Here is a 25,223-nt window from a genome sequence, read left to right on the forward strand (position 1 = left end):
CATAAAGTAATAATTATAGATCTGTGGCAATGGGCACATAATGTATTAACTGTAATTTGTATGATAGATTAATGATAAAGGGTCAATCCATCAAGAAGTTATAACAATTTTAAACATATATGTACCTCAGAACAGAACCCAAAATTGCATGAAAAAACTGAAGGTAGAAGTAAACTCAACAATAACAGTTGGAGCTTTGCCCTGGCTGGTTTGGCTCAGTGATTAGAGTGTTGGCCCATGGACCAAGGGGTCTCGGGTTTAATTCCCAGTCAAGGACATGTACCTCAGTTGCAGGTTCCCCAGCCCCAGTAGGGGTGGGTACAGGAGGCAACCAATTGATGTGTCTCTCTCACATCGATGTTTCTCTCTATCTGTCCACCTCCTCCTCCCTTCTACTCTCTCTACAAATCAATGGAAAAAATCTCCTCGGGTGAAGGTTTAAAAAAAATAGTTGGAGCTTCTTTACCCCACATAAAGATTAAAGCAGACATTAATGAAATAATGAATAGAAAAAATAGTAAAGAAAATCAACAAAACCTAAAGTAGGTTCTTTGAAAAGATCAGCATGATTAACAATCCTTTAACAAGACTGACCAAAAAAGGAGACAAGACTCAAATCACTAAAATCAGGACTGAAAGAAGGGACATTACTACTGACCTTACAGATATAAAAAGGAGTGAACAGTTGATTATCGACAAATTAGATTGCCTAGATAAAAATGGACAAATTCTTAGAAAGACATAAACTACCAAAACTAACTCGAGAAATAGAATATACAGGGGTAGGCAAAAGAAGGTTTACAGTTGTATGAGAAGCACCATTTATTCTTGGCAGTGGTTCTCAATCTTTTTAATGCCGCGACCCTTTAATACAGTTCCTCATGTTGTGGTGACCCCCAACCATAAAATTTTCTTTTTAAAAAAAAAAAAATATTTTATTAATTTTTTACAGAGAGGAAGGGAAAGGGATAGAGAGTTAGAAACATCGATGAGAGAGAAACATCGACCAGCTGCCTCCTGCACACCCCCCACAGGGGATGTGCCTGCAACCAAGGTACATGCCCTTGACCGGAATTGAACCCGGGACCCTTCAGTCCGCAGACCGACGCTCTATCCACTGAGCCAAACCAGTTTCGGCCATAAAACTATTTTCGTTGCTACCTCATAACTGTAATTTTGCTACTGTTATGAATCGTAATGTAAATATCTGTGTTTTCCGATGGTCTTAGGCTCAACCTGTGGGTCTCTTTGTTTCATTTTCTCAATCCCCAGCAGCCTCTACTCAGGAACCAGACCACTCTCTAGCCGCGCTGGACGCGGAAAAGAGAGAAATATTTACAGAGATGCAATTGGGTAGATCCAGAATGTGGGAAATTCTCCAGACCAAGTGACAATGACTTCTCCAGCAAATAAGTGAAAGAAAAAATGAAGAGGAAGGAAGAATTGTCATGGATTAAAAGGGATTTAAGAGACAAATGAACACAATGTGTGGACATTACTTGGATCCTAATTCAAACACAAACACTATAAAAAGACATTTTTGAGCAAGTAAGGAAATCTGAACATTTACTGAATATTTAATGTTACTGAGGAATTACTGTTAATTTTTTAGGTGCTATATGGCATTATGATTACTTTTTTAAAAATGTTCCTGTTTCTTAGAGATATACAATATAATTATCTGCTTATAACTGTTTTTCTTCTTTCCCATTTGCTTGCCTTCCTCTCTAAATTATGAGATAATCACCGGGCTGGTATGGCTCAGCCATTGAGCATCAACCTAGGAACCAAGAGGTTGCTGGTTCAATTCCCGGTTAGGGCACATACCCAGATTATGGGCCCGATCCCCAGTAGGGGCCATGCAGGAGGCAGCTGATCAATGATGTTCTTCTCTCATTGATGTTTCTATCTCCCTCTCCCTTCCTCTCTATCTAAAAATCAATAAAAATTCCTAACTGGTTTGGCTCAGTGGATAGCGCATTGGCCTGTGGACTGAAAGGTCCCAGGTTCGATTCTGATCAAGGGCATGTACCTTGGTTTCGGGCACATCCCCAGTAGAAAGTGTGCAGGAGGCAGCTGATTGATGTTTCTCTCTCATCGATGTTTCTGACTCTCTGTCCCTCTCTCTAAAAAATCAATAAAATATATATTTTTTAAAAAATTTAAAAATAAAAATCAATTAAAATAAATAAATTATGAGATACTCAAAAGCAGGTACCATTTTTAAAATTCAGGTATGTATTTATAGTCCCTGGTAATTTGAAACATTGGTAATATCTAATATCTGTTCAATAGAACTGTACAGTATAGAAAGAAGAAAAACATAAATCAGAGGGAAAGTAAAAAGGGAAAAACTGAAGGCATACTTCATGTACTGGCTTCAGTTTGGAGATAATTTTACTTAATGGGACATTCGGTAGCAGATGTAAGGCCCAAAAAGAGCTAAACTGTGGGATATCTTTCAACTTCCATGGTTCTTTCAAGTCCTAACTTCCTCTCTTGCCATCAAGCTCTAATTCTACAGTCTCCAACAAAGAGAGGAAAGCAAGTAATAATTCACTCAAATTGCAATTTAATAAATTACCTGTTCCAAGAGTATTCCAGAGAGAATCTGAACAAGGACCAATGGCAAACCCAAAGGATTCGATCTACTGATAAAGTGGCCAATGAATATATGCAGATATTTTGAATGAATTTCCCTCAAATGAAACCGTAAGTTTATACTGAAGTAGAAGCTATTTTTACATTTAGCATTTGGCAAATCCTTCCACTGTCATAATTTAAAAAAACACACAAAAAACTCATTGCAGTCTTAACCAGGTGTGTGTGTTTTTCCCCATTATGCTCTACCTGAGCTATAGCATGCCAATCCCTAAGGAAGTCTGAGTAGATGAGCTATTTTTATAATCTATGAATATTGCTGGCATGAATGATCCACCCACATATTCCAAAAGGAACTAGCAGTTTAAAAATTGGGCACTGTTTCATCATAATACTGGAGACTCAATAGACAATTTCAATGTTAGGCATGAAAAACCATTGCCTCAGGGCCAAGAGCCACAGCTAAGAAAGACTACAAGAAAAAAGCTTTCAAGGCTTGGTCCTGTGAAAAGGATGCTACTCCTACTTGGGTCTTTTCAGCCAAACCCGTCCCTTGAACCTCATCAGCAACAGCAATGTTAACAGTCTCAGCTTTGAAGGACAATGACCTTGAATACAGAGAGATGGTGTTTGAGAATGAAAACGGTGTTAATAGCCCTGGCTGGTGTGGCTTAGTTGGTTGGAGCTTCTTCCCATGCACTGAAAGGTCCCGGGTTCGCTTCCTGGTCAGGTGTATACGGGAGGCAACTGATGGTTGTTTCTCTCTTACATCGATGTTTCTCTCTCCCCCTCTCTCTTCTCTCTCTAAAAAATCAATTTAAAGAAAGTTAAGTTGTTAAAACTTTTTTTAAGCTTTTTTAAGTTAAAAAAATAAAAATTTAAAATAAAAAGGTGTTTATAGCTTCATCCCCTCCTTCCTACAGCTGGAAGGCCAGCTGTTGCTATGTGCATAGTGGTTTTAGAATGCTGGCCCTGAGGTCAAAAGACCTAAGTTTACATTCCGGCTCAGGTGTTTGCTGAATACAGGGCCTTGTGCAAGGATTTACCCTTTCTCGGCCACAGTTTTCTTATCTAAAAAAAAAAAAAAGAAAGATAATATCACCTTCCTTTTAGAATAAGATTAAATGAAATAATCCATTTAAAGTGTTTAGCGCTGGGGGGGTGGGGAGGACAGGAGCAGGCTGAAAGAGTTTACGGGGTGGGGGAAAATGAGGACTTATGTAACACTTTCAACAATAAAGATTTTCAAAAAGAGAATTCTCTAATAACTTAAAAAAAATGAAGTGTTTGGCACAAGGCTGGAACATGGTACAGACCCAAGAGATATCTGTTATAATTAATGATCTTTGGTTGTTCATAAGAACCTCAGTAATGCAATACTGAGCCAGATCATGGTTCACTCAGTCCAGTATTTGTCTCTGATGGTGGCAGCAAGGGACATTTGGGGAGAGAAGAGAATGCTCTTTTTTGTTATTATCTCAAATGATTAAAGGTTTATCTGAAAATATTCCTAACGTCTTTGACTAACTAAAAATAATATGTCATCATGCATGTATCTATATCATTTTGTTGTTGTTAATTCTTACCCCAGAATATTTTGCCATTGATATTTAGAGAGAGTGGGAGGGGGAGAGACAGAGAATGAAACATCGATGTGACAGAGACACATCGATTGGTTACTTCCCTGACCAGGGCCAGAGCCTGCAACCGAGATACAAGCCCCTGACCAGAATCAAACTCGGGACCTTTCAGTCCAAGGTCCGATGCTCTGTCCATTGAGCTAAACCAGCTAGGGCTCTATATCATTTTTATCTATATTTATATTTGCAACTGGAACTGACTTTCTTATATTAAAATACTACATTCAAAAAGCAGGAGAATAACTCTTATATCTTGTTTTTTAATATTTTGTTAACAAGTCCGTATTTACCTTATCCTTTAGTCTTTTTTTTAAATTGATTTCAAAGAGGAAAGGACAGAGAGAGAGATTAATGATGAGAATCATTGATCAGCTGCCTCCTCCACGCCCCCTACTGGGGATTGAGCCCGCAACCTGGGCATGTGCCCTGACTGGGAATGGAACCCGGGACCCTTCAGCCCGCAGGCCAATGTTCTATCCACTGAACCAAACCAGCTAGGGTGTTAGTAGTCTTGGTTTCAGAGTTTTGATTCAGATTTCCCCCATCAGTTTTAATTTCAGAGAATAAAAGGGCCCTAGCTCTCAGCAGTTGATTATCTAGGTTCTAATTTATTCAGTTCAATTCATCATGGATATTTTTTAGTTCCTACTGCAAAGTGCAAAATTGAACATAAAAAATATAAAATGGAGTTTCTGCTTTCAAAGAGCTTAGAGTTTTCTGGATAATAATGAAAACTATGTACCGAGGCAGCTGTAGCCTTGAGATTAAGAACACTGACTCTGGAGCCAGACTACTTGGGTTCACATTCTGATTCTGCCATTTTTTTTATGACTTTGGGCAAACTGCTTAAATTCTCTGCCCTTTGGGTTCCTTATATGCTAAACTAGGATTGTTAAAAGGATAAAAAGTTCCAAATTAAGCACTTAGAATAGCAGCTGGGTGGTATATAGTAAGTACTCAATAAAATGGCAACAATTTGAAGTAGGCATTAGAGCTGTTCACCAATATTCCTGTTCTCTCTTCCAGACAGTGGAATGCACACGTAATAGGATCATATTTGCCTGCCCCCTTTTAAGGGACTCTGGCTAATGAAATGTGAGAGGTGACGTTACCTCGGGGTTGAAGCTTAAACCCAGGATATAATTTGCTGAGTTAATCCTCCCCTGCCATGGTGATTAAGCAAGCTTGTGATGAGATACACCCCCTGATACTAAGACATGTGACCAAGTATCACATATCTTGTGACTAAGATAAATACAGCCCCTTGCTAATCCACCATAGACAAGTAGCTTGAGTAAGACAGACTATGTTGTGTAAAAGCACCGAGACTTTGGGGTTGTTTGTTGTGTATCTTAGTCCTAGACTATTGACCAATACACTATCATTCCATCCCCTGGGGATATAAAAGTGAATCAAAATGACAAAAGACCTGCCCTCTTGGGGTTTCTCAATACAATATCCAAACTTCTCTATGCAAGCACACTATTAAGAAAAAGCCAGAATGACTGATAAGAGTTTACTACTTCTTTCTGCCTCCTACAGGGAGAGCTTAGACGTGTTACAAATGAGTCAAAATTGAGACAGAAAGCTAAAGACGCATCCATAAAATGGTCTCGTCTTACATAACTCTTATTACCTCTCAAAATGCATGACACAGATAAACAACACAGGGATCACATCATACAAACACAACAGGAGTGTGATGGAGCTGAACCTGAGCATCGGGGGACCTGTGAGGATTTAGTGGCTCTGCCACTAACTGTGTCACTCTGCCCCATGTGATGAGTTGTCCTTCTTTGTGGGGTCCCTCAATAATTGGAAATAATGAAATATCATCTCCCTTCGCAGGAGGCAAACTGTATGGTAGACATGAGCATCCACTCATTCATGTATTAATTCTTGCAACTGACAAGTAATTATAGACCATCTACTGTGTGTCAGAGAATACAGTTCACAGTGACACAGGGACTAACAAGACAGACAAGGTCCTGCTCTCCTGCAGCCTACAGGTACTATGGGAGACAGATAATAGATCATCGCAAAGGTTAATCTCATAATGCTGATAGTGATAAGTGCTTTCAAACAAACAGATACGGTCAGTGTGACGGGAGGATGGTACTTTGGATTGGGTGGTCCTGGCAGGCACCCCTGTGGAGGTGATGCTGACTTTGGAAACACGATAGACAAGAAGGAATCAATCCTCTGAGGACCTGGGAAGAGTGTGCCAGGTAGGATGGCAAGTACAAAGGCATAAAGAGCCTATAGAGGTGGTAAGAGGTCAGAAAGAGATGGAGGGGTCACTTCTCAGAGGCTTCTGTAGGCAATAAGGAGTTGGCAAGCTCCTGGAGTCTCTGAAGCAGAAAAGTGACATAATTCAATTCATAATGTATGCTTAAGAATGCTGTTTGGAGAGGAATCAATCTGGAGGCAATGTCAATAGCCTAGATAAGGGATTGGACAACTGGCACCAGAAAAAGGTTTAAGAAAGGTCATAGTTGGATATGTTTTGGAAGACAAGTGACAAGGTTCAGAACATGCGACCCCAAAATATGGCACCTTGACACACTGAATATTTTAAGCTGAAGGAATCTGAGAAAAAGGCAGATGCAGGAAAGTCTCTCTGACCTTCCCACTAGCATGGGAGAGGTGCCCTCCCTTTACCCCAAGGAAAGAAACAGCCTCTCTATGAGGCAGGGATGCCTGGAGGAATCCAAACAACAGGCCTTGCTAAGCTTCCCCCAGTTTATCACCCTTAGCTCATACCCCTTTTTGTCCTATCACATTTTTCCATGACTCTCCATTCCTCATCAAACCTAGTATTAAAAATGTATAGGCTTGCCCTAGCCGGCTTGGCTCAGTGGATAGAGTGTCAGCCTGCGGACTCAAGGGTCCCAAGTTCGATTCCAGTTAAGGGCATGTACCTTGGTTATGGGCACATCCCCAGCAGGGAGTGTGCAGGAGGAGGCTGATCGATGTTTCTCCCTCATCGATGTTTCTAACTCTCTATCCCTCTCCCTTCCTCTCTGTAAAAAATCAATAAAATATATATTTTTAAAAATGTATAGGCTTACACCCAGCTGGTGTGGCTCAGTGGTTGAGCATCGACCTACGATCCAGGAGGTCATGATTTGATTCCCGGTCAGGGCACATGCCCAGGTGGCAGGCTTGGTCCCCAGTGTGGGGTGTGCAGGAGGCAGCTGATCAAGGATTCTCTCTCATCATTGATGCTTCTATCTCTCTCTCCCTCTCCCTTCCTCTCTGAAATCAATAAAAATATGTATATTTTTAAATGTACAGGTTTAACTGTTTCTTCAGGTCTTCATTTCCTTATAAAGGCTCCCGTGTCATAATATTTATATTAAACATATTTGTATGCTTTTCTCCTGTTAATCTGTTTTTGCCAGTTTAGGGACCCAGCCAAGAACCCTAAGAGGGTTGAGGAAAACTTTTTCCTCCTTTACACAAGACAAAAGGATATACTAGTGTGGAAATTCCTTTCACAATTAAGACTAGAACTAACATATGATCCAGCAATTCCTCTTCTGGGTATTTACTCAAAAAATATGAAAACACTTATTTGTAAAGATATATGTACCTCCATGTTCATTCCAGCTTTATTTACAACTAGAGACCCGGTGCATGAAATTCGTGCATGGGGGGGGTGTATGGGGGGGTGTCCTTCAGCCCAGCCTGCACCCTCTCCAATCTGGGACCCCTCGAGGGATGTCCGACTGCCCACTGGGATCAGGCCTAAATGGGCAGTCGGACATCCCTCTCACAATCCAGGACTGCTGGCTCCCAACCGCTTGCATGCCTGCCTGCCTGATTGCCCCTAATCGCTTCTGCCTGCCAGCCTGATCATCCTCTAACCACTCCCCTGCCAGCCTGATTGACACCTAACTGCTCCCCTGCTGGCCAGATTGCCCCTCACAGCTCTCCCCTACTGGCCTGGTCACCCCTAACTTCCCTCCCCTGCCGGCCTGGTTGCCCCTATTAGTCCTCCCCTGCAGGCCTGATTGCCCACAACTGCCCTCCCCTGCTGGCCATCTTGTGTCCACATGGGGGCGGCCATCTTTAACCACATGGGGCGGCCATCTTGTGTGTTGGAGTGACGGTCAATTTGCATATTACCTCTTTATTACATAGGATAACCAAGACATGGAAACAACCTAAGAGTCCATCAGTGGATGAATGGATAAAGAAAATGTGTTATATATACAATGGAATACTACTCAGCCATAAAAAAAAGATTAAATACTGCCATTTGTAACAATAGGGATGGATCTTGAGGGTAATATGCTAAATGAAATGCTAGACAGACAAGGACAAATATTCTACATATTCTCATATGTAGAATATGAAATAAAAAAGTAACAAATGAACTAACAAAATAAATAAAAACAAACTCCAATACAGACATCAGAATGGTGGTTACTAAAAGGAAAGGAAGGTGAGAGGAGGATGAATTGGGTAAAGGGAGTCAAATATATGATAAAAAAAAAGGAAACCAGACTTAGGGTTGTGAACACACAATGGCGTATACAGATAGCAAATTATAATATTGTATGCCTAAAATTTAAATAATGTTATTAACCAATGTTAATAACCTCAATACGTTTTTTAAAAAAGAGGATATACTGGTATGTTAGATGTGGGAGTAAGAGAAAGACAGAATTAAAGATGATGGAAGATGTTACTTCCTAAAATAGGAAAAGCTGAGGGATGAACATGGTTTGAGGTAAAGATGGGGAACTCTATTTTTGAATGTATTAAATTTTTCAAACCTACTGGGTAGATTTTCAAGAATAGTAAATGAGATCATGTGTTTTAAAACACCTAATATATAATAAATGCTCAAAAACAGTTATTTTCTTTCCAAATTTCCTAAATCTCCTAAAGCTAAGTGTCCTAATTTGCAAAGGGGATAATACTAGTAATATGGATCTTAAAGGTTCATGGGGAGCCTTGATTGACTTAATATATGTGAATAAAGATTATTATAACTAACCTGTATGCAGTTCTTACCATGTGCCAAGTACTTTTGTAAGTGCTACATTTGTTAATTTACTCCTTCCAGCAGCTCTGTAAGTAAGGTGCTGTTATCTCCATTTCACCGATGAGGAAGTGAGGCACGGAGTGGAGGTTAAAAAACTTGACCAAGTAAGTCTACACTGATAGAACGCAAAAGCTGAATAAAATGTATTATAAAATGCCCAAATGTATACTGCAGACAATAAATTCAGAAAGAGAAGAGACAGATTATGTTGAATATTGAACAAATATTTATTGAGCATCTCATCTGTGCCAGACGGTGGTCTAGGAACCACAGACACAGCAATGAACAAAACAGACCAAAAACCTGCCATCCTGGGCTCAGCCAAGGAAACGCGATTAGCCTAGAAAATGTGTAGGATCTTGCTCTAGCCAGTTTGCTCAGTGGATAGAGCATTGGCCCTGGAGTGTGAAGGGTCCCAGGTTCGATTCCATTCAAGGTCGAGTACCTCAGTTGCAGGCTCAATCCCCAGCCCAGTCAGGGGATGTGTGGGAAGCAACCAATCAATGTGCCTCTCTCACATCAATGTTCCTCCCAGTGTGTCTCTTCCCCCTCCCTTCCACTCTCTCTAAAAATCAATGGGAAAATATCCTCTGGTGAGGATTAACCAAAACGAGAAAATGTGTAGGATCTGAATACAGAAAGGGGGAAAGCAGGGATCAATTGGCAAATTACAGTGGTCCCTTCAGCATAGCCTATAACCTGTACAAGCTAAGAATGTGTTTTACATCTTTTAAGAGGAGGAGGAGGAGAGGGAGGGGGAAAGGGAGGGGGAGGGGGAGGGAGGGGGAGGGGGAAGGGAGGGGGAGAGGAGGGGGAGGGGAGGGGGGAGTAGGAGGGGGAGGAGGAAAAGGAAGTGCAGGAGGAGTGTGGTGAATTTGGTGATCTAAACTACCTTGAAGGAGGAGGACATAAAATAAACACTGCAGGCCAATAAGACAGACTGTAAAAGGCGCATTTGCCGCCTCTTCGAAAGGGTGGCTGAGAGCAGATACTCTGTGACGGGGGCAGTGGTGAAAGGACAAGAAGAAAGAGAGGCAACATGTGGAGGCAAGGGCTGCTGGAGTTGATTCTTTTTTTTCTCTGTAGCTGTTAGGCGGGAACCCTTAGGAAATTCACAGACTGTTCTAGATATTTGGTTCTCACACTTTAACGATATGTGTCTAATCTTTGAAGCACTTAAAGAATAGTGTTTTGATGCATACAACAAGAACAGAACTCTAGGGAATAATTTTAAAAGTAACTTTTAAGGAAAATGTCAGCCTTTTATAAAAGCTCTGCAACCTTAGAAACTCTTTTTTTTTTTTTTTTTAGGAGATGAACCATAGCATAGGCCTACTGAGATCTCCAAGTGCAATGTAAGCTGGTCTTTGATGCAAAGGAAATATCACTTGTACCCAATCCAAGTTCGGGTCTTTTGTTAGCGTGGATAGGAGGACAACTACATGAGCTATAACACAGAAATCAGGAAAATTCTATACACTGTGGTATTAAGTAAGGACCTAGTGTTCATGGGAGAATAACAGTCAACTACATCTGTAGTTGGATTATCTGGGTGGGTCCAAGGTAACCACAAAGTGCTTAAAAGTGGAAAAGTGAGGCAAAAAAGGAGTCAGTGGCAGAGTGATATAGCATGAGAAAGACTTACTAGGTTATTCATTGATACCAGGTAAAACAATTCTGCAACACCTGTTTGTACATATCCTATGGAGGTTAGTACCGCCACTGAACTATAATAATAACCCTAGAACTATTTTATTAAAACTCAGAAAAAGAGATTTTTAAGGAATTTGTGCTTAGCATGATTACATTTATTTCTCACTGGTGCAATATTTTTTTAAAAAATAATTACCCATTTTAAAACACTGTAATAGGGAAAACTACTGTATTAATTTCCTGTTGCTACTGTAATACGTTACCACAAACTTGGTGGTATTAAACTACACAAATTTATTCTCTTACAGTTCTGGAGTACAGAAGTCTGAAATGGGTCTCACTGGGCTAAAATCAAGGTGTCAGCAGGCCCGCATTTCTTCTGGAGGTGCAAACCCAATTCCTAGCCTTTTCCTTGGCCGGTGGCCCCTTCCCACCTTCAAAACTAGCAAGTCTTTCTCATGCTATATCACTCTGCCACTGACTCCTTTTCTGCCTCACTTTTCCACTTTTAAGCACTTTGTGATTACCTTGGACCCACCCAGATAATCCAAAATAATCTCCCTCTTTTAAAGTTGGCTGATTAGTAAACAACCTCAACTCCATCTGCAACCTTAGTTCCCTTTGCCGTGTAATGATGTAATGTAACATATCCACAGGTTTCAGGGCTATCTCTTGGGAGCCATTAACCTGCCTACCCCAACTTTAACCAACGTTAAACTCTATTGTGCCAGACTGACATTCAATCAACCGTGCTCAAATCTTATATTTGTTCAGCATCTTTACAGACAATACACATTCTTCTCTATGCTTGAAATTTTGTACCTAAAATATGACCAAATAAATTGGTAAGCCTTTTTGTAGGATTCTTCCCAACTTTTACTTTAAAAAACAAACAAAATAATTAATTTGTACTGTGATACTATCCCACAGAGGTCTTTTAAGTAGAAAAAAAAAAAGAATGTTTTCATTAATTTTATTCTCTCCTTACAGACTATTCCAAACAAGCTATGATTCTCTTGGCAAAACAGCCCCATCAAGAGTCTCACCAGCCTCTCCCTTGGGAACATAAAGACTCAGACAAGGGGGAAAAAACAAGGCTAGACACCTGTCCCCAGTGGAAAAAGGAAGAACACACCTGGAAAGCAGCTCTGATAAAGGGAGCCAAGGCGGGGAGAGCCGTAATTGGAGAAGAGAGACTGCTTCCAATCTGTTGCTGGTTTATAAGGTAAATCTACTCCTGGAGTAAAAGGGATACAGTAGCAGCACAATAAAAACTGGGGCAGGGCGTGGCTCTGCTAGATTGTATCTCCTGCAAGGCTCCACTGTGGTGACAGTCCCACCAAGGACGTGTTTCCATTATGACCTGAGCCCAGGGTGGATCAAGTGTTCCGCCTGAGAGTGCCAAGCATCCTGTGCACATCTATCTCATTGATGCACTCATTCATTAAAGCTGAACACCTAACATGCTCTAAACGCTGAAGATTAAAAAAAAGTAAACAAGGCATAATAGCACTTATCACATGGCATTTATCTGCATTGGTGTTGGCTTTCTGCCTCTAGGAAGGAACCCTACTTCATTTTTGCATCCTCATTGTGTAGCACAGTGCCGGGCACAAGCTGGGTGCATAATGAACGAAGGAATCCCTTTAAACTGTACGTTTGATACCAGGCTAGATTCTCAAATCTGTAGCCCTATTGGGGGTGGGAGTGGGGTTTGACACATCTTGACACGGAATGCATGTGCAATCCAGTTTCCCTACGTGGCTGCTAGTACTGAAGTAAGTTAAAGAGTTCGGGAGTCCAGGGAGGGAAGGGGAAGGTCTTCCTTCTCCTCTTCCTTCCCGCGTGGAGGGGGGCTGAAAGTAGGAGGAGGGGGGGGGGGGGTCAAGAAAGGGATTCTCAGGAACCCGACTGCCCTCCCGTGCTCCTCACCAGGTCGATGGCCACGACGTCCCGCAGCGCCACAACCTGTCGGATGGATTTGGGCGGGTTCTCGGTCAGGTAGATGAGCCGGTCGCTGAGGACCAAGTACTTTAAGGCGTGCTTCTCGGAATCGGACACCACAATGCACGGCTCATAGGCGCGGATGGCATCGTAGACCTCGGGCGCCAGATGCCGACGCAGGAACGCGTCCAGGCGGCTGTTGGTCCGCGCGGGGAAGCCGGACCCCGCGGGGCTGGCCATGCGGGGCGCCCGCGGCCGGGCCGAGTGCCGGGGACAGCGGACGCCTCTGCCCAGCCCCGCCTCGGCGCCGCCCTCGCTGGAACCCGCGCGCGCCACAAAGCGGCCGGCCTCACGGTTGCCACGTGCCCCGCGCCCCTCGCTCCTCGGGCGCAGGGAGCGGGGGTTGGGGGGTGGGGCAACTTTGGAGCTGGATTCCTGAGGCTGGTTCCCTGGAGCCCCCCGCCCGGCCCCGCACTCCCCTCCAATCCTCGTCCGAACCTCGGATTCGGACAACAGTGGGCGGGGTGAGACGCAGGTCCTTCCACTTGGCCAAGGACTTGGAGGCTGCGTGGGCCCTCCGCCCAGCCTCCCCGCACCCCGGGCCACCCAGCATTGTGGACCTTGCCAGTCCTTACAAATGGTATTGAAGCAGCAGTTTTAATCTGGTTTTCTGTTAGAAACTTGAACGAGATGGAACTTACCAATTTATTTTTTTATATAAGCAAAAAACAATCCTAGATCCCTATTAAGACCCATCACAAAGATTTAGCATTTGATTATAACATTGCTAGCAATAGCGCTCTAATCTTAATGAGTATAAACGTAGGTCTTCTCTCTCCAGGTGGCTAAAAGCTCTCGGAGAGAAGAGAATCCTATCATAAATTGATTGGGCACCGCCAAGGCTACCTATTGGATATACTTGTGGTCTCGATGCCCAGGACAAGGCCTTGGGGACAGTCAGAGCTCATTCTGTATAGGATGAATGAATGGGCGAGGCCTGCATCTTGAAAAAATTGAAGCTTATAGGTTTAGGGATGCTGATGGCGCAGCCTTGAGGCTGCAGGGTAGTAAAAGTACTGCTTAGATTTAACAGAACAGGAATACATTATAAATTAGGTTAGAGAGATGAGAAGCAGAAACTTGCTCCCAATAATCCTACAATTCCTCCAGCTACCCGCAACCCGGAATCAAATTATATCTTCTTTATTGCAAACTATATTCTCCTTTTCCTCCTCTATACTGTATGTTGTAAGCCATTTCAAATTCTTTATGAAAAGAGAGCATATCTACATTACAACGTACACTCAGATATTGTACACTAAATCGCTACTAAAGGGAACTGAGGAGAAATACTTGGGGCTGGCTGAGCAAGTCTGCGGAACTCGATTGCAGCAAAGAAATAGGAACAGTATTTCTTCTCTTGGAGAGACTGTATTTGGTGAGTAAAGAGAGCAGTGCCACCTGCTGACAAAATCGCGAAGGACCTAGCAGTTCAAGTTTTCTCAGAATCTGATCATACATCTGACTCTTCAGAACTTAATAGCTGGATGAAAAGTGAGCTCCCAAGGCATGGCTCCTCCCTCTACAATCAGGACTCTTCCCTATCGGAACCACTCTAGACAGAGTTTGTAACCTCAGACCAACAGAAGGCAAAGGCCCTTCACCTTTGCCAAAGAGCCACACCTCACAAGAGCTGTTCTGTCAGAGGTGGAATGTGAGGCCCCAGTTTGGGAAACGGCCTCACTCCAAGCTGTTATTGGGTGTCTCTCGGGCTTCCTACTCCAAACCCAGGACCAAGAGAAACAGAATGTCTGGACATTCCAGAAAAGACAGCATACCTAATCTATCTGCCAACAAGCCCATCTTTTGGTGACAAGGGTACCAGGTTTAACAAAAGTTAAGATGAAGCACACGAAGAAGGGAATCTAACAAAGGGGTTGATGGCTAATGACCTAAGTTAAACTTTTAACTTTGTGGCACCGGGAAGGCAGTGCCATGGTTTCTAGACACTCAGTGTTCTGCACTGTTGCCAAAGTAACAGCAAAGTTCAGATTCTAGGGAGGGGATTTAATATAGGAGAAAGATCACTGGATTTGGAGTCAGGAGAACTGGATTAGAGTGCTAACCCGGTTGCTCACCATCTGAGATTTTGGGAAAGTCATTTAAAACGTTGAGCCTCAGTTTTATCATCCTTAAAATGAAACTACTAATATTTGCCCTGCCAACCAAAGAGTTGGTGTGAGGAGCAAAGGCAACAAATGTGAATTCTAAAAGCACTATAGACATGTAAAGTATCCATAGTCCCTTATCTTTTGGTAAACTTTATGTGAATAGTTAACATAAATACACCTGAGATGGACACTTACTTCTTATCTTCTAAATCTGTCCAAACTCAAGAAGCATTTGGTACATATCCTATATAATAAAAGGCTAATATGCAAATCGACCAAACAGTGGAACAACCAGTCGCTATGATGCACACTTACCACCAGGGGGGCAGACACTCAATGCAGGAGCTGCCCTCTGGTGGTCAATGCGCTCCCACGGGAGTGCCGCTCTGCCAGAAGCCCTAAGCTAGGCTCACGGCTGGCAAGTGCAGCCGCAGTGACGGGAGCCTCTCCTGCCTCTGTAGCAGAACTAAGGATGTCTGACTGCTGGCTTAGGCCCGCTCCCCTGAGGACATCCCCTGAGGGCTCCCGGACTGCAAGAGGGCACAGGCCGGGTTGAGGAACCCCAGCCATATGCACATTGGGGGCGACCAGGCCGGCAGGGGAGGTCCGTTAGGGGCAACCAGGCAGGCAGGCAGAGGTGGTTAGGGGTGATCAGGCAGGCAGGGGAGCAGTTAAGGGCATTAGGCAGGCAGGCAGCTGAGTGGTTAGGAGCCAGTGGCCCTGGATTGTGAGAGGGATGTCCCTGTGGGATCGGGCCTAAACTGGCAGTCGGACATCCCCCAAGGGGTCCCAGATTGGAGTGGGTGCAGGCTGGGCTGAGGGGCCCCCATGTGCACGAATTTCATGCACCAGGCCTCTAGTACTGTATAATCAAGCACCTAATGATGTTCTTGATAAAACTATCAAAAGAAATGGAACATTACTTACCAAGAACTAATCCCCAAAGGCACTCTCCCTAGCCAGGAGAACTTTAACCAGAAAAACAGAGTAGCCTTAGGACAATGCAATTCCTTTGGAAGGACAGTGGTTATGAGTAGAGTCAGGTGACCTGGGTTCAAATTCCAGTTCTCACATTCAATAGCTAAATGACCTTGAACAAATAATTTTAATTGCTCAGTGCCTCAATTTCCCCATCTGTAAAATGAAGTAATAGTACCAATCCCATAGGGTTATTATGAGGATTAACAATGTTCCTAAAGTACTTAGAAAAGGCACCTGAGTACAGAGTATAAATGAGTATAAACACTATGTGAATGTTTTAAAAAATAAATTGAACGAGTACCTGGTATATGATTTCCTGGTACAAATATAGTCATTTGGTTCCACATATTCAAAGTAATATCAAATTTTTTGTTGCATGCTAGCCTAACTTTTTAAACTTTAAATTAAGGCTCAGGACAAAAATCTAATCTACATGCACACACATACAAACAAAAGAATGGTATTTGTACTTTTTTTAAATTTGCGTTTTTGGTAGAGAAGTGACCAGTGGGCAATAGGTCATAAGAACTCTATAAAAAGAGTTCAAACTAGAAATACCCTTCAATGGATCTATGGATTCCAAGTGTCCCATCTCTCAACTTGAAACTAAAGACAGACAATATGCATAGAACCATACTTGAAATCTGCAGTGGGTAAATAGAACCTGAATATTTAAAGGTGTCTGAATCTCTTGATGTTTCTACTTAGTATTAATGTATACTGGTCATTTAAGTATCTACAATTTGCAATCAACTGATATTTGAAGGAGAGATGTCGTTACAATGAAGTTGAAGGAACCATGCAAATGCTTTGGATTTTAAAAAGCTGTTTCTTTTATTAAATAACTAGAGGCCCGATGCATGAAATTTGTGCAAGGGGCTCGGCCCTTGCAGGCCCAGCTTCATCCGGAAGGTCGTCCAGAAGGTCGTTCTGCTGTTCGGTCTAATTAGCATATTAGCTCTTTATTATATAGGATTATATAGGACTAGTGGCCCAGTGCATGGATTTGTGCACATTGAAAGGAAATTAATTAGGAGAAATATTTTAATATCGTTATTCGCCGTTTCTCTATAATAGAAGTGTCAGAGATGAAAGAAAATTCAGACATATTCTGTCGACGATGTCACTTTCTTTCAGCTTCAGAAATTCAACAAAACCAGCCAAATTCACAATCGACCATGACAGACCAAAACACACACGTGTGATTGGCACCAGCAAGAGCTTTATCTGTATTGCACATGCACGAGTCAACGTTTATTTTATTTATTTATTTATTTATTTTAAAAATATATATTTTTTATTGATTTTTTTACAGAGAGGAAGAGAGAGGGATAGAGAGTTAGAAACATCGATGAGAGAGAAACATCGATCAGCTGCCTCTTGCATACCACCCACTGGGGATGTGCCTGCAACCAAGGTACATGCCCTTGACCGGAATCGAACCCGGGACCCTTGAGTCCGCAGGCCAACGCTCTATCCACTGAGCCAAACCAGTTTCGGCTCAACGTTTATTTTTAAATTGCCAGTGCGCATCAGATGTACCAGCCAGTTGGTTGGTCAGACAGTCGGATGGATGGATGGTCGGTCACTTAGCCTTTTATATATATATGCTATATGTGATATATATATATATGCTATATGCTATAATGCTCTGTCCTGCCTCAGGCTTCCTACGTCACACCTACTTCCTCTAAGAGAAACTAATGAATGGACTAGAACCAATAAAGATAGCTTACCTGACCTACTTTTCAACTTCTTTCTCTGCCAAGAAACCCATAATGAGTGAGCTTTTGGTGGCACTAGGCTTAACAAACATTGAAGTGAAGCCTAAGAGGAAAATTTCACACAGGACTTAGTAGTTATCAGCTTAAAATTATATTATTTTTTGTTCAATTTAATACATTTCACAAATATTTACCCAGACAATATTATCCATAAACAGAATCAGGAAAAGACTTATTTTCAGTCTTCAAGAATTGACTAATAGGTGAGTAAGACAACCACACAAATTTAATACAAAACAAGAACATAGTAAAATACTAGTATATTAATAACGTAAGAGTGGTTTAAAAATCAAGCAGGCGCTCTCCCTCCAGGGATCATGCCTGAGCCATTCCCTTCTCCTGCTCCCACATGCATATCCCCTGACCTCTAAGGGATTCCATGATATTTTTGCTATGGCCAATAAATTCTTGCTTGCTTTTCTAAACAAAAAACAACCCGGCTAGCATGGCTTAGTGGTTGGGCGTCAACCATGAACCAGGAGGTCACAGTTCAATTCCCAGTCAGGGTAAAGGCCCGGGTTGTGGGCTCCATTCCCAGTGGGGGGTGTGCAGGAGGCAACTGATCAATGATTCTCTCTCATCATAGATATTTCTATCTCTCTCTCCCTCTCCCTTTCTCTCTGAAATCAATAAAAAATACATTTTTTTTAAAGCATCCAGGCAGAGCCAGCCCCCAGGCCGGTGCAGAGGACCTTTCTTTCCCCTGTGCTGCCTCCCTTGTGCTTGAGCATAAGCTTAATAAAACCTGTCTGAACATTTCTCTGGGATTTCCCCTCAATTTTTATCTTGGGGAGCCCAAGAACCCTAATGCCCATTTAACAATAGTCTGGTAATACAAGTTAATAATAAAGAATATGAGAACCAGCGGTAGAAAAATGGGAGGTCATCTTCATAGCACTGACTGTTGAAGCTATAAAACTAGATAATTACTGAGTAAGTGCAGAAAACAGAAAACCAGAGGGCAGCTGCAGGAGAGGGGGAAATTTCCCCTCTCCCCTCTTCGTTTTTCTAGGTGGGCTAAGAATTCCATTGACATGAGGCATGAACAGAAGAAAATCAAACAGACGTCTAGTAACATGTATACCTCCTGTATACACGGGAGAGAGACCCAGGAAAACTGAGTAACTCACCAAAATGTTGCAAGTTATCACCTTAAATATCCTCAGCCAAAGGCAACCGACGTTGGAGGTCAGGAGAATCAGCTATGGGAGGTTCCCAGGAAAAGCACAATAAAAAAAGTAAGGTTAGCCCTGGCCGGTTTGGCTCAGTGGATAGAGCGTTGGCCTTCGGACTCAAGGGTCCCAGGTTCGATTCCAGTCAATGGCATGTACCTTGGTTGCGGGCACATACCCAGCGGGGAGTGTGCGGGAGGCAGCTGGTTGATGTTTCTCTCTCTCTCATCAATGTTTCTCTATCCCTCTCCTTTCCTCTCTGTAAAAAAAATCAATAAAATATATTTTAAAAAAATAAAATAAAAAATGTAAGGTTATACAGATTTAAATATTGCCTTTTCCATTAATAAGAGTCACTAGAGATTGAGTCATCCCCCTTCCTTGTACACCCTTAGAAATGGAGATTTCTCTCAGTATATATGTATGCATCCTTTACAAAGGGTAACTTCTGCTTGGTTTTCAGAGCTTTCCCAGGGTCTGCTGTTTCTTAAAAAGAACCAGCTTAAAATAATCCTTATGACAAAGAGACACACATTGGGGTAACAAAATCTGCTCCCCTACACAGTTATGAGGAAGACATGTTAAGAGAGCAAAAGTAGGAATGCAGTAAAGAAAACAAATAGTAGTCAAAAAGCAAAAGGAGTTTGAGGATAACATAGGAACCAAAGTCAAGAGAGGAGAGAATTTCAAGGAGGAACGTGGACCCCCAAGAAGAAATATTTATTTGATGTGAACCCTGAGAAAGAATTTATCTGCTGAGATGGACTCCCCATGGCCAACCGAGGGCCCAAATGTTATAAATGATGAGAACCTAGTGGCCATTTGCTGACAGGGGCTTCTCACATACTCTGTATTCTGGGAAAGTGTCAGATTGAACTCTAGGCTTCTTGCTCATTTACACAAATTGAATCAACAGTTATGAGGAAGTTCCTGGCCTGTCTTTCGACCAATGGACTAAGACCTGCTCCCTCAGTAAGAACTGCTCTATAATGACTGGGTAGGACCTCGAAACTTGGACCAATCAGAAGTGTACAAATTTGGGTATCTCATTTACATAACATGGACCTAATTGGGAACCTGGCTGGGAACGTTCTCTATGAAAAGCAACCTCCCCCTTGTTGATGCATTCCTGGTCAAGGGCATATGTGGGGTGACTTGGTCCCCAGTAAGGGGCCTATGGATGTTGCATTCTCACATCAATATGTCTCTCTTCCTCCCACTTCCTCTCTCTAAAAATCAATAAATTACTCTCTCTTCTTTTTTAAAGACAAAATTCCCTTTCTCTCAGCAGAACACAATTTAGGTTACTCCTTGAATCAGTGTCTCCAGGGCTGCAGCTCCTTTTGCTCAAATGCTTTTTATTCTTTATTACAGTCTAAAATTAATTTTGGTTTATATCTAGAATCAAGAGTCTAGAATTCTAGCCTACCATGTAGTAGCTGTGTGACTTAGGATAAGCTGCTTAACATAGATCCACCTTGGTTTCCTTATCTATAAATTAAAATGATGTTGATCATGATACCGTTCCATCCCTACAAGATTAAGAGGAACAAATCAGAAAGGATATCTGAAGGCATATTGTAAACCATAATGAAATATATAAATGTTATATATATATATATATATATATATATATATATATATATATATTATGCAAAGTGTCCCCTCGGAGTTCATCTGGGAGACTGGGAGTAAGATCACTTGCTATGACATCCGCTTATCACCGGGGGGCAGCGCAGAATTAAGGAAGGCCCTGGCCAGCGGGCAGCCAGCAGCCAATAGACGGGGAAGGAAGGCTCCAATCAGCCTTGATCATCTGCCAGGTCTAGGGTCCCTACCCATGCATGAATTTCATGCACCGGGCCTCTAGTCTATCAAAATAATTTCAGGTACTCTGGCAACTCAAAGAAAGAAAGACACAGAACAAGAACAAAGTTTTATTGTTGTTTTCTTTTTTTAAAAATAATATGTTTTTATTGATTTCAGAGAGAGTAGGGGAGAGGGAGAGATAGAAACATCAATAGGCTGCCTCCTGTATACCCCTAGTGAGGATTGAGCCTGCAACCCAGGCATGTGCTCCGACTGGGAGTCAAACTGTGACCTCCTGGTTTGTGGGTTGATATTCAACCACTGAGCTGAGCCACACCTACTGGGTGAACACAGTTTTATTGTTATAGGAAGAAGAACTGATTTAGTACTATAATTCTACAATGTCATTATTGTCAATGGACCTTCATATGAGAGACACGGGTTAGGAGCACAGATTCTAGAGTGAGACTATGGGTTTGAATCTGTCAACTGAAAAATAATATTGACTAGGTGTTTTGTCACCAAAAAGGATTTATTGGGGTAGGAGGGAAGAAAGGGTTGCACCCCAGTGCATGCAGACATAGCAAGCCACATGCATACTCAGACCTGTTTGCCAAGGGGAAGTTAGAACCATAGAACTTTATTATAAACATAGTTCTTCCTGTAGGGTTCTAACCATTCCATAGAGTGTGAGAACTTCCACAAGCCCAGTTCCTTCCATAGATCCTTCCCACTGATTATGTTTGCTTAAAGTTGCAGTTAGTCTTTATCAAATCCCAGCTCTGCTACCTAACTTTTATGCACTTCAATTTCTTCATCTATAAAATGAAGATAGTGATAGTACCTACCTTATAGAGTTGTTATGAGGATTAATGTCTGAACACTTAGAACTGCTTCTGGCACTTAATGCTCAAAAATTTTGACAATTCATACATAAAAATATGCTTTAAGTTAAAATAATGACAGTGTAGCCGAAACCGGTTTGGCTCAGTGAATAGAGCATCGGCCTGCGGACTCAAGGGTCCCAGGTTCGATTCCGGTCAAAGGCATGTACCTTGGTTGCGGGCACATCCCCAGTAGGGGGTGTGCAAGAGGCACCTGATCGATGTTTCTCTCTCATCGATGTTTCTAACTCTCTATCCCTCTCTCTTTGTCAACATTTTAAAACCTGGCATTTTATATTAGTCTGAGATTAGAAACTGCCCTTCATGGACCAGGTAACCAGAATATGGAATGGTCAAATTTAATATCCCTTTCAGGTTCTCTTCAGTTGGATTTCAAGTGCTTCCTTATTTGTTCTGTAATCATGTGAGTTTATGAAATTGAAAGACATTTTTATAACCCTAGGTTCAATGTTACTAGATAAATTGTAGATAAGCTGTTGGTGTGTTGGGACATTTAATATGTGAAGTATGTTAAATATGAATTTACAAGTGAAAAGGGCAAATAAAATACTTATTTGACAGGATAAGACAGTGCAATATATTGACCGTATTCAAGACTTCAGAGCCACTCAGTATTGGGCCTCCATAGTCCATAGTTGACCTACATAGCTAACATAAGAATCTATGCAAGTATTCACTTATTGAATTATAACTACAGGCTGGCACTGTACTAGACTCTGAGGATACACTGAAATAGGGACAGGAATCCTAGCCTGACATTCTGAGAAAGAAAATTATAAACTGATGCAAAAGCTATTCAAGATACTTTATATATCAAATGTCCTTGTGCAGTGTCACTAAAATGTAGCTGTTCAATTGCTACAGTAATTTTATTCCCCCTTCCCAAGTTTTGTTTGTTCTTTACTGTAGTCCCAATGACTGCAACCTAGTCTATATTCAGCACGTATTGAATAGTCAACAATGAAACCTAAATATCAAGCATTTGTGTGCCAAACACATTGTGTGAGGTTGTATTAACTCAGTCCTCACAACAACCCCGAGGTCAGTACTTGAATCATCCTCATTTTACAGATTACTAAACTGAGGTACAGGTTATGTAACGTGCCTGAAACCAAGGTCAACAGCTAGTGAAGAGGGCGCTAGGATTCACATCTGTGCAGCTTGAGCCTATACTGCCTCGATGCATTATTCATAAATCGGTGAATGAATAAGCTAAGTAACAGTACCATAGAAGGTACCTAGGAGTAGGACTTCCTAAGAATGCTCTTTTTTCATGAAGGACAAATATTATGTTTAAAGTGAAATTTAAAATTTTCACTGCTCATCGGAATAGCATGTGGGACGACAGAAGAGCAATTAAAAACTGATTCACACGTGGTTTGCACCACGTCATCCGAATCTCGGTAATCTGATCATCTAGCTACCAACTATCTGACGAAGTCGCCTATAACTCGCACTGAGCGAACTCTACTCGTGGTTTGAACTGGAGCAGAAGGAACGGGAGTCAGCACTGGAGTAGAAGGAACGGGAGTCAGCACTCCGGGTAGGTTTCAGGCCGTACACCTCGTCCCGGCGTGCACCACAGGCTCCGGCGACCACGCCTCCTAGCCAGCGCCCTGGAGCGCGTGTGCGCCTCGCCGCCCGGAAGCGCCGCGTGCACGTTGCATGCTGGGAGTTGTAGGCTCCCGGCCCCGGCCCGCGGGCTGCGGTCCGCCTTCCATGAGGCTGCTGTCTCTGGCCCGCGCGGCACGAACGCGGGGAACGCGCTTCGCGCTGACTCAGCGGGGACGGCGGCGTTAGCCAGGCCCTCGCACTCTTTCCCTTCCTGGGCCACCGGCCCCGCCCGCCTGCGTTTGCTAGCGAGCCGGCCCGGCGCCACGCTAGAGAAGGCAACAGCGGACGCGGAGCGGCGAGAGGCGCTTGGCCCCGGCCATCCCCGTCTCCGGCGTTAGCGCTGCGGCCGTGGCGGAGAACGACGGCGAAGACGCGGGCCGCTCCCTCCGCTCCCTGCGCGCGGCGCCGCTCCGTCTCGCTCACCGGCCCTCGGGAGTACCGGCGGGGAAGCGGGATGGAGTGATAGGGAAGGTGACTTGGGCTCGGGGGCGGAGGGGCTGGGACCCCGCTCGGTCCGCGCGAGACTGCGTGGAAGTTGGCTGGGAGGACTGGCCCGGGGACCCCCGGCTGGGGAGGGGTGCGGGCCGGGCCCCTCCGTGGCGCTGCGCCCGGAGCCTGGCGGACTGGGTGGGGGTGGTACTGGCTGTGGCCGCCGCGGAGCGCGTCCCGAGTGCGTGGCTGCGGGTTGCCGGGTGTTTCATCACCCGAATTGCCACGAGGCTTCCTTAGGGGGAAATCCGGGGGGAAGATGGGGACCAGGCCGGCCAAGGGGGGTCGGAATCGCTAGTGGCCCCCAATTTAATAAAAGTGACCAAGCCCATTTGTAACAGTTGCAGCGTGTCTCACCTGCAGAGGACTTAAACTTGATTGCCCCCCCCCACCCCAGGACAAAAAAAAGAGAAAAGTGTTATTTTTGTGTAATAATTTGCCAGCAGGGACACGCCATTTCTTCCCGTCCCTTCCTCACAATTCTGCGGGAGCGATATTTCCTGTAACCAGAAGAAAAAGAAGAAGAAAAAAAGGAGTACTTTTTGAAGTGCTAATTAGTTTTTACTGGGGGTGGAAGTTACGTTTTATTAGAGCGACATGTCAGCGTGGTGTCCGAGCTAGAAAGATTCCGTGTGTTGGTATTTGAGCAATCTTCAGTAGGCGTGGAGAAGTTTTTTCATAATTGATTCTTGATTTAATGGCTACCCAGGAAAAGTTAGGGCTTATTATTTTAACTGTGTTGCTTACCTTTCTCCAGAACATTTGGTAGATGCGTAATTGAAGTGCTTATCGGATTGTAACAAATGTGTAAACGTGCAAGACTGTGCCATGTTAGAGCATGTGTTCGTGCACAACGTCCTACGGGGGGAAATTGTCACCTTTTCGCACAGGTGGTAACTTTTCGGGTGTTTGCACACAACAGATAGTTTACCATGTTTCCTTGCACATTGCTTATTATCCAAGTGCCATCTCTATAAAGTGTTCTTTCTGTACTGACAACTGTAACAAGTTTAAGTTTCCTTAGGTAGTTTCGTTTGCCATGTTTTATCGTAGGACCACTTGCTTCTTCCCTTGGTAAATTCAAAGTGACTTGATCTAGCTTGAGCAGTTTTCCCTAAAGCTATGCCCAATTCAAGGAATCTTTTTTTATTTTCCCAAGGAATCTTTTCTAGACTTCTGGAGTTATGATTTCTAGAAACTCAGTTTGTCTTTGATATCTGTGTATGCATTTTTCAGGGGAATTATCAAATCTTGTCATTTTTGGCAGGAGGGCTGGTGGTGAAAGGTGGATGGAGGGGGACCACTGCCTTTGTGTTTTCCCATCTGTTCAAAATGCCAGCTTACTAGTATGCTATGGTAAATCTAGAATTTTCCAAGCAGTTCCCATACCCCATGTGCCTAGCT

General features: G+C 43.0%; 2 protein-coding genes and 1 long non-coding RNA gene across 4 annotated transcripts in view; 2 read left to right on the forward strand and 1 right to left on the reverse strand.

Moving 5' to 3' along the window:
* Nucleotides 1-13,864, reverse strand: part of LOC307100959 (uncharacterized protein C12orf56) — a gene marked incomplete at its 3' end in the record, with an annotated part of 70,813 nt that extends 56,949 nt beyond the window's left edge. Inside the window, exon 1 of the mRNA XM_079773638.1 lies at nt 12,883-13,864. Within this exon, the coding sequence (XP_079629764.1) occupies nt 12,883-13,134 (252 nt within the window). The 5' untranslated portion in view covers nt 13,135-13,864. The remainder of the gene's footprint in view (nt 1-12,882) is intronic.
* LOC307100960 lies at nt 9,357-13,015 on the forward strand. The gene is made up of 5 exons (XR_013813626.1): nt 9,357-9,401; nt 10,609-10,652; nt 11,259-11,395; nt 11,941-12,175; nt 12,886-13,015. It is a non-coding gene; the product is annotated as an uncharacterized lncRNA (long non-coding RNA).
* Nucleotides 13,865-23,413: 9,549 nt separating the features above from the next.
* XPOT (exportin for tRNA) overlaps nt 23,414-25,223 on the forward strand; it is a 43,537-nt gene continuing 41,727 nt past the window's right edge. For both annotated transcript variants that reach the window (XM_079773636.1, XM_079773637.1), the window contains exon 1: nt 23,414-23,801. The gene's annotated coding sequence lies outside the window, so the exon portion shown is untranslated. The remainder of the gene's footprint in view (nt 23,802-25,223) is intronic.

The sequence above is a fragment of the Cnephaeus nilssonii genome (assembly GCF_951640355.1).
Source record: "Cnephaeus nilssonii genome assembly, chromosome: 6".
Classification (NCBI taxonomy): Eukaryota; Metazoa; Chordata; class Mammalia; order Chiroptera; family Vespertilionidae; genus Cnephaeus; species Cnephaeus nilssonii.